This window comes from Sebastes umbrosus, chromosome 9 (assembly GCF_015220745.1).
Source record: "Sebastes umbrosus isolate fSebUmb1 chromosome 9, fSebUmb1.pri, whole genome shotgun sequence".
NCBI classification, from domain to species: domain Eukaryota; kingdom Metazoa; phylum Chordata; class Actinopteri; order Perciformes; family Sebastidae; genus Sebastes; species Sebastes umbrosus.
This window is the reverse complement of record NC_051277.1, coordinates 15,688,889-15,701,209: the sequence shown is the minus strand read 5'-3', so window position 1 is coordinate 15,701,209 and position 12,321 is coordinate 15,688,889. Positions and strand designations below refer to the sequence as shown.

Below are 12,321 nucleotides of genomic sequence, written 5' to 3'. Positions count from 1 at the left end.
TAATAGGCTGGCTCCCTGCGCGCGCACTCTCCATGCTCTCTAATTAGTGTGCGCGCACTCCGGTGTAAAGGTGGAGGCTGGTCTCGTCGCTGCTGCTGCTGCTGCTGCTCACTAGAAACTTGTGCGGGTTGAAACTTTGGCAAAAAAATCGTTAAATGTCTGCAACATAGCCAGACTTATTTAAAATATATGCTGCTCAAGAACTCTATCAATGTTTGACGAAGGAGAGGAAACCGACAGCGGTGAGAGAGCCCGTCTCTCCAGGTCTCCATCACCGCCTCTGTCCGTCTGCCTTCCCCGAGGATCTCCATCCTCACCGCGGCCCCTGGACCTCTTCTCCTCCGCCTGTCCGCTGCTGGGCGACACGGACCCGCCTTACCTCGCCGCTCCGGAGTGTCTTCACCCGTCTCCTCCACCAGAGAGCCGGGAGCCCGGGGACTCCCCAAAGTTCTGCCAGAGCAGCGGGGGTGACGCCGGCTCTCCGTTCCGGTCGCAGCGGGAGGATGTGCGGATAGACGCGGCGTACGACCGCTGCGATGACCCGGTGCCCAAGTGGAGAGGACGAGGCGCGGCGAACTCTGAGAGCTTTCAGCACCGCGGACAGAGACTCTCGGACCACGGGAACCACTCTGTTGAGCACGTTGAGCACGTCGACACCGGGTACAACTCAGAAAGCAGGCAAGCGTGAGTCATCCTTTTCATATAGTCAACTTTTCTGTTTCATCCACCCAGAGACCCTGATAAATAAGTAAAGTCACCATGTCAGGTGGCCTTGTGTAGAGTCCATGTGCTTATTTATAAACTATAAACTGCAATTTGCAAGTTATGCACAGAGGCTGCTGAGGGATAGGTTAGAAAAAAGCTGTCCTGGGTTGAGATAATTGAATCAGCAGCCACTAATCCACCTTGGATGTCAACAAGTAGAGGTCAGTGTTGGAGAGTGAAGCAGCCAGCTGCATTCACTTTCCTATGCAGCTTTAGACCAGTGGTTTACTCTCAGCTGTGTTTTAAGGGTCCTTTTATGGATTATATCACTGAGACTGGACTGTGATATACATAGATCAGTATTACTAGAAGATCAGCTTATATTTTGCTGTCATGCACTGCTTGAATTGCAAACTGATGTCCCTTCAAACTGATGTCCCTTCAAAATGATGTCCCTTCAAATGCAACATTTACAGTAGATGCATTCAATTTTGTGTGTCATTTTTTAAACGTGTGTGCGTGAGTTTGAATGAATTACTTTGTGTCTTTGTGGGTTTTCCACCACTGCCCTTATGACGTCCTTGTGTTGAGAGAGAAAGCATCCCGATTGGTTCTGGGGCACAAATGGAAAAGCAGTCAGTCAACGGGGATTGGGTGTGCATGTGTGTGTGCGTTTTGTGTTAGTCTGAGTAAAGAGAGAGACGACGGGGCGAAACCACGTGACACGGAGCAGACTACAAAAATTGGCTTGCACAGTACATCCCCCACAATGTCACACACTCACACAGACACACTCATAAAACCCTGATGGAAACTTCTCTGTGTGTCCTCTATACAGTCGTTTCTCTCAGTTGTCCTGTTTAAAGCAATATTACGCAAGAATTGGTATTTTTGCGATTTGGTGTCCCTCATGGACAGTTGTACACGCACATTTGTTGACAAGCAAGCTAATATTACTTACTAGTCCAACCATGGATATATATATATATATATATATATATATATATATATATATATATATATATATATATAAACCTCGATACCGTATTGGCCTTTGGATCGTACGTCAACGTCGCTGCCATATTGGAGAAGGCAGGATTGGCCTGTAAACAAATACAAGTGAACGGGGGAGCTGCCGTTTTTCTGGATAAAAAGCACTGTAACGTCTACATTTCTCAACCAATTTCAATGAGTCATTTTTATATTCAAGCGTTTGTGATCTACGTGGAGTACTGTAGAGTCCCCATCCCCCCCAAAAAAGAAACTTTTGTTGAAAAACAATTCAGTAATGTTACGTTACTGCTTCTGGTTCATGGATCACCGGCCACTCTGTCTGTTTATATCGTATTAAAAAGTCATACTGTCATGACACATTTTCCTTAAGAATTTTTCCATCAACATTACAGTTTAAGTTGCATCTTTACAAAAAGTGTCTAACAGACTAGTTTTGTGATTTTACGTAACAGGAGACAATACTTTCTTTCCCTACTCCGCGTAGATCACAAATCCTTGAATATGAAGACAACTCATTGAAAATGTAAACGTTATAGTGTTTTTTAACCTGAGAAACGGCAGCTCCCTCGTTCACTTGTATTAGTTTACAGGCCAGTCCTTCCTGCCTCCGTCCTTGACGTATTGTAGCAACAGGCTGGAGCGGCCAATACGGTATCTATGTATATATATATCTATGAGTCCAATAGCAAGAAGGCCAGTGAAAGCTCTCGCCAACGACTAAAAGCCAGTCTTAGATTACTCTTGTCCGGCCTCTTGCTCCGTCAGTCTCTCTTTTTCTCTTCTTTGCTTCCTCCATCACCGTCCTCTTCGGTCTCTTCGCCTCTGCCATGATGTCTGAACTGAGAATACCGAGCTAGCTTCCTCTTATATGTAGCTGGTGATGTATGATGTAGCAAAGTGCTACTCACTTCTCCCAGGAGATCGTACCTGCTCACCAAAGGTACATGATGCAAGAACAGGCATTTGGGGTGTGGAGTGGGAATGAAAGAGGCGGCATTCCCCCTTTTACAAGTCAGTGTTCCATCAAAATTATTTTGAAGCTGTTATTTTAAAGTAAAAAAGCTGCATAATGTTGCTTTAACTACCACTACTACTAATTCACTGTGTGATAAGTGCTCAGAACACCATTTGGTGGACGCAGCCAATTGCATCCATGCAGGAAACATCCGGAGACACAACTGGGACATAAATGGTGACACTCAATGGATATTCATGTAGCACTGCCAGCTTAGTTATGACTATCAGATATTGAGAATGGCAGGCCTCAGAGTCAGACTTTGATCTTCCCTGGTCTGCTCCTTTGATACACCAGAGTTCAACTTAAAAGGCCTTGCATGGAAAAGAAGCATGTATGCTCTCACAGATGCCAGACTAGGCTCAATGTTGGACGCCTCTGTGTGTTCCCGTGCGTGTGAAAGAGAGCGTAAGAGATTGTGACCATGCCTGTTTCTCATTACCAGTGAAATATGGTGAGCAACTCACCTTTGATCTTAAAAATTGGCAATTTACTGCTTGAAAGAGTGCCCATGTGTGTGTGTGTATTTGATAAAGCGAGAGAGAGAGAGAGCTGAGAGTGTATCTCTTCTAAGATATTCTGCTCATGTCTGTGCACTGATAAAGTATTAAGTCATTAGTGTATTCTGTAAATATTCATGCTGAACCGAAATTTTTTCACTCATTATCCTCAAAATTTAATTTCAAACCTGATTCATTTCTGCCCTTCATTTCTTTTTCTGTAGTTCACCAGTAAATGACCTAACCTACTTGACTGCTTAAACTGTAAATAATGAACTTGGTGGCCCAACCTAATAGAGAGTTTAGCTCTAGAAAAAAGGGTTATACAGAGTTCATGACAAAAGATCTCACAGTTCCAGTAGTGACACATATTTTATGAGATTTTCATTCCAACAGGTTTAAAAGCACTTTCTATTTGCTCATATGATTGGAATAAAACGGTGTAAAACAACACCTTTTGAAAGCCCATATGTAGTTTTGCTTGTTTTAACCCACTATTAATCACACTAACTGTACATTACTGCTGATTGTCATTCCAAGAAAACCATGTGTTTCCCATCCAAGTGTGCTTTTCATTAATTTGACTGCAAGTCAGTCACAATGAACATTTTCTTCTTGCCTTGATACCGTAACAACATAACTCATGATAACAATAACTCTCTGGCTGTCAGCTAAAATGTGGAAATAAGAGATGTAACTGTGGTTGATTCAAGCATTTAAATAGCTGTTTCTTGGCAGCTAATTCTTAAGTTTCACAAATCAGAACTCCCCAAAGCCACCTAAACACACAAAACATGTAACTCAACTTGGAGTCTTATAACTTAAAGTACTGGTGGATTACCTAATTCACTTGTTGTGTAGTGGTCGTTGATGCGGTGGATGTACTACTAGGTAGATGGGTACTTTTTGGCTGATAGGTGGGTATACTGTAGACCGGCAGAAAATAGGTATACTCAGTATACTTGCATGTACCCCGCACTACACCACTGATGCTTGCCAATATAATACAACCCAAATAAAGTATCATTGGTATGAAAGAACTACAGCTTGGATTTCTGCAATGATGTGTTGGAATATAGTTGGACTCACCAGTAGCAGTGGTGCGAGATAGTTTCTCCCTTTTTCTGACAGTTTTGTTGTTAATAGGAGAGGGAGCCGCTGCTTAGGGACTCTGACTGGTCTGCAGCTGCCTCTGCATTGCTATGCAGGATCAAAATGAGAGCTGTGTAGACTCAGTATCAGATTGAATTGGTGCAGTGTGTGGTTTAGGGATTAAAAATGTTGCCATATAATCATATTGCAAGTTGCTTCAAACCAGTCCATTAACACTAAATCAAATGAGAATGTGAAAAAGGTTTTTTTTTTTAGGTGGTTGTGAACCCAAGCAGGGATTAAAGTTTGCTGAATATTATATATTGGACTTATATTCAACGAGTAGGCAGAAAGATGACTCATGGGATGGGATGGAATGGAGTACAATGTAGGTGTGTCTTGTATTAAATGGTAGTGGGAGTCTTCTCCCTGTAACATGACATCATGTTCTGCTACACCTATGTAGGGAATAAGGTCTGGTCGTCTTGGTTGCAACAATGGTAAATTGACTTGAAGTCCTTTAGTCTGAAACCCTATAGAGTGCTGCACGAATGAGTCCTAAAACCCGGAAATGAGTTCGCATTTCTGCACTTCCGGTTTCATTGTCTCGAAGTCATTGGGCTTTTCAATTGGATTTTTGGCTTAAGAGATTTTAACGTTTTGTTCTACAACATAAAATATGTTGGTAAATATCCCACTCGTGAATTTTGAAGCTTTTACGTGTCTTATAAAAGGTGGCTCTAACAAGTGGCTAAATGAGACTGCAAAACACTAGTCCGCCTTTAGCATAGTTGTGATGTGAAGTCATGCGACCGTGGTACGGTTCGTTTATAGCCTAATGTTAGCTTTTTACTTCTGACAATCGCATTTATTCTTCAAAAATAATAAAAGTGGTGTTCATTTGTGAAGATTATCTTGCTGAACAAAACATGTATCATAAACCAGAAAAATGTGTTGTCCCTGCAGTACTCTATATGATATACAAATAAAATCATGCACACTAGGCAAATAAGCTTACATACATATACACAATCCCTCCTTCACTCACTCATTTCCTTCTAGCTCCCTTCTAACACACACACACACACACACACACACTTTCTTTCCATCCATCTCCATTATGTCGGCCTCCTCCTGTCTTTGTGGCTGTAATTCCGCACAGAAATGATGCAGGTAAATTGTATTTCAGATCCGAATCACAAACAGCCAGAGATGGATGGAGAGGCAGATAGAGAGGGATGGAAAATGGCGATTCATTACCTGACTATAAGGTTATCTAAATGGGCTGGCAGCCAGACTGTCCCCTCATGTATGAGGCATCTTCCCAGTGCTTACAAATATATCTGTGAGTTTGTGTGGAGGTGGGGGTTGGGGGAGATATTAGGTACAACCTACAGCATAATGCATTGTAATGAATCAACACAAGCTGTGGCCTTAAGAAACAAACACCTCTCAAACATTATACCCTTCATAAAGGCAGCATCCACTGCATGGCTATTGTTTTGGTTTGCATCACATTTTGCAGATGATGTATGATGTGTCCACGTTCTGCATGAATACTGATGGTGTTACACATGTGTTTGTCCATGGGCGCATCTTTAAGTCCACATTTGTATTGTATGTGTTCATGTGTGACATAGTATGCAATTGTGTGTGCGTGTGTGTGTATGTGTATATGTGTGAGAAAGAGAGAGGGGTATTTTACCATCTTGATTGGCAGCCTAAGGCATCCACAGCTGATTGTGTAAATCGAAAATCAAGAGCTGCAGACCTTTTTATACGCATTAATCGCACACTGACAAACACACTCTCTTTCTCACACACACACACACACACTCTCTCCCACAGTGATTTGCCTTGGTGAGCTCTCTTCATCTTCTCAGTTCCGTATCCTTTGTCGCCCCCAGGGATGTTTCCACCATGAGCAGGTTTCCATTTTCACCTTTTCCTTCAATGTCCAGCCTTTTGTGAAAACACACACGCACCAACGCAAACACACACACACACACAAAGCAAGGGGATAAATAGCCTAGATTACATACAGGTCTTATTGTGAAACTGGACCCCTTTGTAAGGTCACTGCACTAATTCAGATAACACAAAAGTGTAACATTTTATTGAAAATCTTTTGTATGTACAAAATGAGTCAATTATGCTTTTAAAGTTATTCAAGTTAGCAAGTAGATTTCATTCCTTTTAGTTCCCTCAACAAGAATTGTTTCAATTGTTGTAGCATATTAGTCTAAATTAGTTATTTCCCACTGGAGAACCAAACTATTCTGGGTAATCATTTTCCACCAACACCACTAGTAATTTCCCATTCCCACTTTTCATTTCAGAGCGTACCCATATTCAGTATCTCCTCCTCCGCTCTCACACTGTCACTCACTCTTTCCCTCTCTCATTTTTTCAGCTTTGGGAAACATCAAGGCTTTTTTTCACTATTTGGGTCAGAGTATCAGGCCACGCAGCAGATGCAGACATTGTGGCAGATCGTTGTGTCTGTAAAATACAACAGGAGTACAATAGTTCCAATGAAATTCAGTTTTTCAGTGTGTGATACCAGGGGTTCTGTCTCTGCAAGCTACAGCTAGTTGTATTTGACAAGTCCCTATTGATGAAGATGTTCTAGCCGCTCTGTCCTGCAGGGATGTGAGATTGTCACTGGAATTGGGGCTCCATTTAGGAAGAAAGACAAATATTGAATAGAGCAGGAGGTGCATGCATGTGTTGTTAGATAATCACCACTGGCCAAAGAGTCTCTTTGGATGATCACTCACTCACAGTGGTGTGAGTTTGTCATGCCAGAGCCAATTAAGGTGACAGCTTCATCTCTCTCTTGCCAATCAGAGCTGTTGACCTGAGATGGCCCCACAGTAAGCTTTGACCCTGGTAGCGGTTCATTGATTTGACCGGGGATAGATATATCACAGATGTCTTGGCTTTCTCTGGGGTCAGGGGAGTAGTCTGAGTTAAACACTGCATGTTTGACCAGTCCCTGTCCACGCAGGACATCCACATGGAGAGACAGTAATGACTTTGTTTGCCTTGTTACACCGTAGTCAGTTTGATGTAACTAATGATTCTGTCTCTTCGTCTTGCCTCCATCATTTGCTATCTTGCTCTCCACTTTCTTTCCCTCCCCCTCCATCACTCGTTCCTTTGATTCGTTCTTTGTCTCCTACTTCCATTTTCATCATTGTTCTTTTGATTCTCCTCACCGTTTCCTCTCTGTCTCCAGGATGGACGCCATGCATCGCCGGCACACCACATTGAGGGAGAAGGGGCGTCGCCAGGCGGTGCGGGGCCCGGCCTACATGTTCAATGAACGCGGCTCGGCCCTCACTGCAGAAGAGGAGCGTTTTCTGGACGCTGCTGAATATGGAAACATTCCTGTGGTCCGCAAAATGCTGGAGGAGTCCAAAACCCTTAACTTCAATTGTGTGGACTACATGGGCCAGAATTCTTTGCAGCTGGCAGTGGGCAATGAGCACCTAGAAGTGACAGAGCTGCTTCTAAAGAAGGATGGTTTGGCTAGGATCGGCGATGGCCTGCTTTTGGCTATCTCCAAGGGTTATGTTCGGATCGTTGAAGCCATTCTCGCCCACCCTGCTTTTGGCGGAGGTATCCGACTCGCTTTGAGCCCTCTGGAGCAGGAGATGAGCGATGACGACTTTTACGCTTACGACGAGGATGGAACTCGTTTTTCGCATGACGTCACGCCCGTCATCCTGGCTGCTCACTGCCTGGAGTATGAGATCGTCCACATCCTTTTGACGAAGGGGGCCCGCATAGAAAGGCCTCATGACTACTTCTGTAAGTGCTTAGAATGTATTGAAAAACAGAAGATAGACTCGTTCAGTCATTCACAATCCAGGATGAATGCGTATAAGGGCCTGGCCAGTGCAGCTTACCTGTCACTCAGCAGTGAAGACCCTGTGCTGACCGCCCTCGAGCTCAGCAATGAACTGGCAAGACTGGCCAACATTGAGACAGAGTTTAAGGTAAGGTACTCTCTATTTTCTCAACATCTTTGCCTTTTTTTTTGTTTAGCAGTATTTTACTTTTTCTATCCCCTCACCTTTAATACCCAAACATACACAAACATACTATTTCATATGGGTGGGTAAAGGGTTGACAGAAGATTTGACAGTCATGGCAGAGTATGGTTACAGTCCTTGCATTCTCATGTTACCTAACATCTTTTTTTATTTCTTTATTTCTTCATGAGGTTTAGGCAAAATAGGGACATAGTGCTCAATGGAAATTTGTAGATCTATCTCTGCCAATGTTTCAAACCGATGAAAATGATTTGGCTCATTCACTCTGATATTGAATGGATTTCTCAGTGCACTCCCAGCTTTTATTACTCTTCTGATCTACCTATTACCAATGCAATCTCTCCTAAGGTTGTGCTGAGATAAGAATTGTAAAGTGGAACACTGTTGTCTGAAGTGGCTTGATCCAAGTAGGGTTGGGCGATTGGACGAATATATCGGCTATTGGCCATTGGCTGAGTACATCGCCAGTTGTTGTTTTTTTTTGGGGTTATTTTCATCATTTTATTTTGCCAATTTAATGGTCTGACTCCGAAGAACGAGAGCCGCTGCTCAGCGGGCACAGAGAGAGACAGCGGGGAAAAACAGTAGAGCCAGCATATTTTCACATCTACCTCAGTAAATTAAGGGTTTATTTCAACCAAACCAGAGATGGGGATTGTTGGAACAGTGGAGAATGACTAATCAAGGCTGTTTTGGTGAGTTTTATTTTGCTTCTGTCGAGTTTGAATGAAGACACACACACACACACACACAGGCACCAAACTATCTGTGTAACTGAAGCTGAAAATGTACCCCTAAAAAGTCTAAACATTTTTTAACTAGGATTCCAACATACCTCGATGTGCTGGCATCTTTTCTGAGCCAGGTTGATTGGCTCGGGCCGGGGGTTCAACATGCCCGCTCACTTACACTGCATGGCAGGTTTTTGACAAGTTTAAGTAGCTGTTTGAGGTGGAGAGGAAGATGATTCCCCCCTACTGTGCCAGCTGATGCACCTGTGTCGAATCAATTGGCTGGGGATATTAAGACCAGCACACTCACCGACAAATGAAAGTGACTCACCGAGAAAAAGGAACATCCACATTTAAGACATAAAAAAGTATACTGTCACCAGTTGACCAGGCTGATACAGTAAGAAACATTATTACTATATTAATAAGGATAGTTTGCGTTATCAATATATATTTGACTGCGAAGTTTCCAACCTTTGATTCCCGGAGTCTTTGTCGCTCCTCTTCATGTATTTGCTGTTTCTCCATACTGTAATAATATAACAGATATACAAACAGGCTTGGTAGTGAACGATACGCTAACATGCCGACAGATTCAGTGTTTTTGTGTTTTTAGCTGAGCTAGACCAGAGGAAATTTAGTGAAAACGGACTGTTTTGCCTTCATTGTTGTCTGTGAAGTTTGCTGGAAGTGAAATAATGTAGCCCCGCATTTTATGTGGAGTGAGCGCTGCGCCGCTCTCTGTTTAAAAAAAAAATGATAGCTTGCTTTCAGCAACCAGCTTTTAAAGTGACATTTTTTTTTTAAATAAATGCTGTGCGGTGAATCTAATTTATGTCGATGTGTTCATGTGTATTTAGAAAAGTGACTGAAATGTTAAGAAAAGAAACTTCAAAATTTAGAGAAACTTTTTTTAAAGTGTTAAATTTGAGAACGGAATTTGGTGGGGTGGTAGAATGAGTTTAATTGGGTTATTTTCTTTTGATGTCTCCAACATGTTGGTTTTGCAATGAACGAATATCTCTTGTCATTCACAATAACAGGCTGTTTACATAATTTACATGTCATTTTCAAGAAAACAGTATGTTTGCATAATAAGCCATTTAACATGGTGGAGAAATGAGCTATAGTCATTTATAGAAACATAACTATGAGGTTTTCATTGACATCAAGTATCGAAAAAAGTATGATTTGTGGTATCTGAATCAGTATCAAACATTTTTAAACGATACCCAGCCCTGTTTTTGACAGCCTTGTATTCCAAATAGTGGAAAAAAGAAAAGTGCTCTATTCTGTGTATCATCCCTTGTGTCCAAAGCCAGCAGAAAGTTTGGGATTTACTGTAGATGATCCCCTTCTTTAACCTCAAGCCAAATAACATGTGGACTTCACTTATTATCTACTTAGCTTCAGGGCAGATGTTCACTGTTAGGGTAGTCATATGCATACTTTATTGCTCAAATCGTCTGGTGTGTTTTCTTCCATGATTTTCTTTCAGTTTCTCTTACAGTTTTATATGACGTATACTGTACAGTATACAGTGTATACAGTATAGAACTGTTCCTCCATTTGTATTATGTACAGAAAAATTACAACTATGTTTCACTTTCGAGCGGCAGACACTACTCAGCTCCCATTGATTACATGCTGAATTATTCATGGTCGAGATCATTAATGTAGAAAGCATGATCATCTAATTGAACCGATCGGATAACAATGCCCTAATACCATTACAATTTCCGTTTCTCTGCATATTTGTCAGCCCATGTGTTGCTGCGTTTTTTCCCTTTTCTCTCTGTACATTTCTGTGTGTCCTCATTCATCCATTCCTCAATCTTTCTGCCCACCTGTGTATTTGTCAGTCAGCCTTTCTGCTTGTCATTCTGTTCCCTGTCTCCAGACAAATTAATGAGAAGGGCTCACCTGAGGGACCAGAGTTGTGTTGGAGCTCATCTGTCTCATTAACATCTCATTATCACCCTCCTGTCTCCTCTCTTTATCTGTCTCCCTGCTCCTCTTCACATCATCTTCTCATTACCTTCAAATATCAAATAATTTCAAGACAGTATGCCTCTAACCTGAGACAGTTCAATTTCATACGGGGGAAATCAAACATGGAGAATAAAAGCTAGGGCATAGATCACATTGTCTTCATTATGACACCAATGTTTGCTTCTTGTTGTTTTCTGGGTTTGAAGTTCTGACAGCATAGTTTGTGAATGAAATATTATTCAGCAGCCAATAGGTTCTCTATACGAAATTCAGAGCGTACCTATTGCCTCCACACAGCTCTCAACATTGAAACAGCGGCTAGCAGCTATTGGTGCTAACAGCAGGAACAGAGCAAACAACAGCAACAGTGTCGACAGAGCTAACACTGTTAATCTGGGGGGAACCGGAGGGTGTGCGCTACGCTTCTGCAACGACGCCGTGGGTTGGGACTGCGTTATCAGCGGTAACTGCCGTATGAGCACAGTGCAGAACGCCGATGATTAGGTAGCCAGTGAGGCACAACAGAGAGACTCACATAAAATGCGCGTGGCCGGCCTGGCTAGGTAAACAAAGTACAGAGGAGCTCGGATTACAACACACACAGAGGGAGAGTGACTTCATTCTCTGCTCAGGTATATGCTCCTCTATATCTTTACATAGCAAATAGTTGTTTGCAGCTAAATCAATGCTCTGAATCTTGTATATAGAACCTTTTAAGAAGTTAGAGATTTTCATAAGCACATGAATGTTTGATACACAGTCAGCCACAAAGAGCAACATATGGTCTTCTGTTTTTGAAGATTTTAATTTTTCTTCCACAACTCCACATTTAATGGTTTTGCCTCCAGAGATAAGAATCAAATCAGAGCATGAAGCACTTGGTTCAGGCCCACTGGCATACTTCATTTTCCCATAGACACATGAGCAGCCTGGCTCTAAGAATGGCAGTGGCGTCAGTCCATCGTTGTGATGTTTCAACACTTTGGACGGATTGCCATTAAATTTGGTACATAATTCACTGTCCCCCAGAAGATAAACCCTAACAATTTTCATGATCCTCTAAAATGTTTTATCTTTCACCACAAAGGGGTCATAATCTCCACTCATCCAGCACTTCAATTAATCAGTAACCCTGCCTCCACTGTATTTTAAGATTAATGCAATATAGCATACTGACAGTCAAGTGCAAGCAAACATCACTTTCTCACCCA

General features: G+C 42.2%; 1 protein-coding gene across 3 annotated transcripts in view; it reads left to right on the top strand.

The window, feature by feature from the left end:
• The window catches only part of LOC119494906 (short transient receptor potential channel 7-like), a 92,943-nt gene that overhangs the window by 32,725 nt on the left and 47,897 nt on the right, over window positions 1-12,321 (top strand). For 2 of the 3 annotated variants that reach the window (XM_037781133.1, XM_037781132.1), the window contains one exon: window positions 7,568-8,330. In XM_037781133.1, the coding sequence (XP_037637061.1) occupies window positions 7,568-8,330 (763 nt within the window). Of the gene's footprint in view, window positions 1-71; window positions 685-7,567; window positions 8,331-12,321 lie in introns of those variants that run through there. The other variant, XM_037781131.1, reaches the window with a different exon arrangement.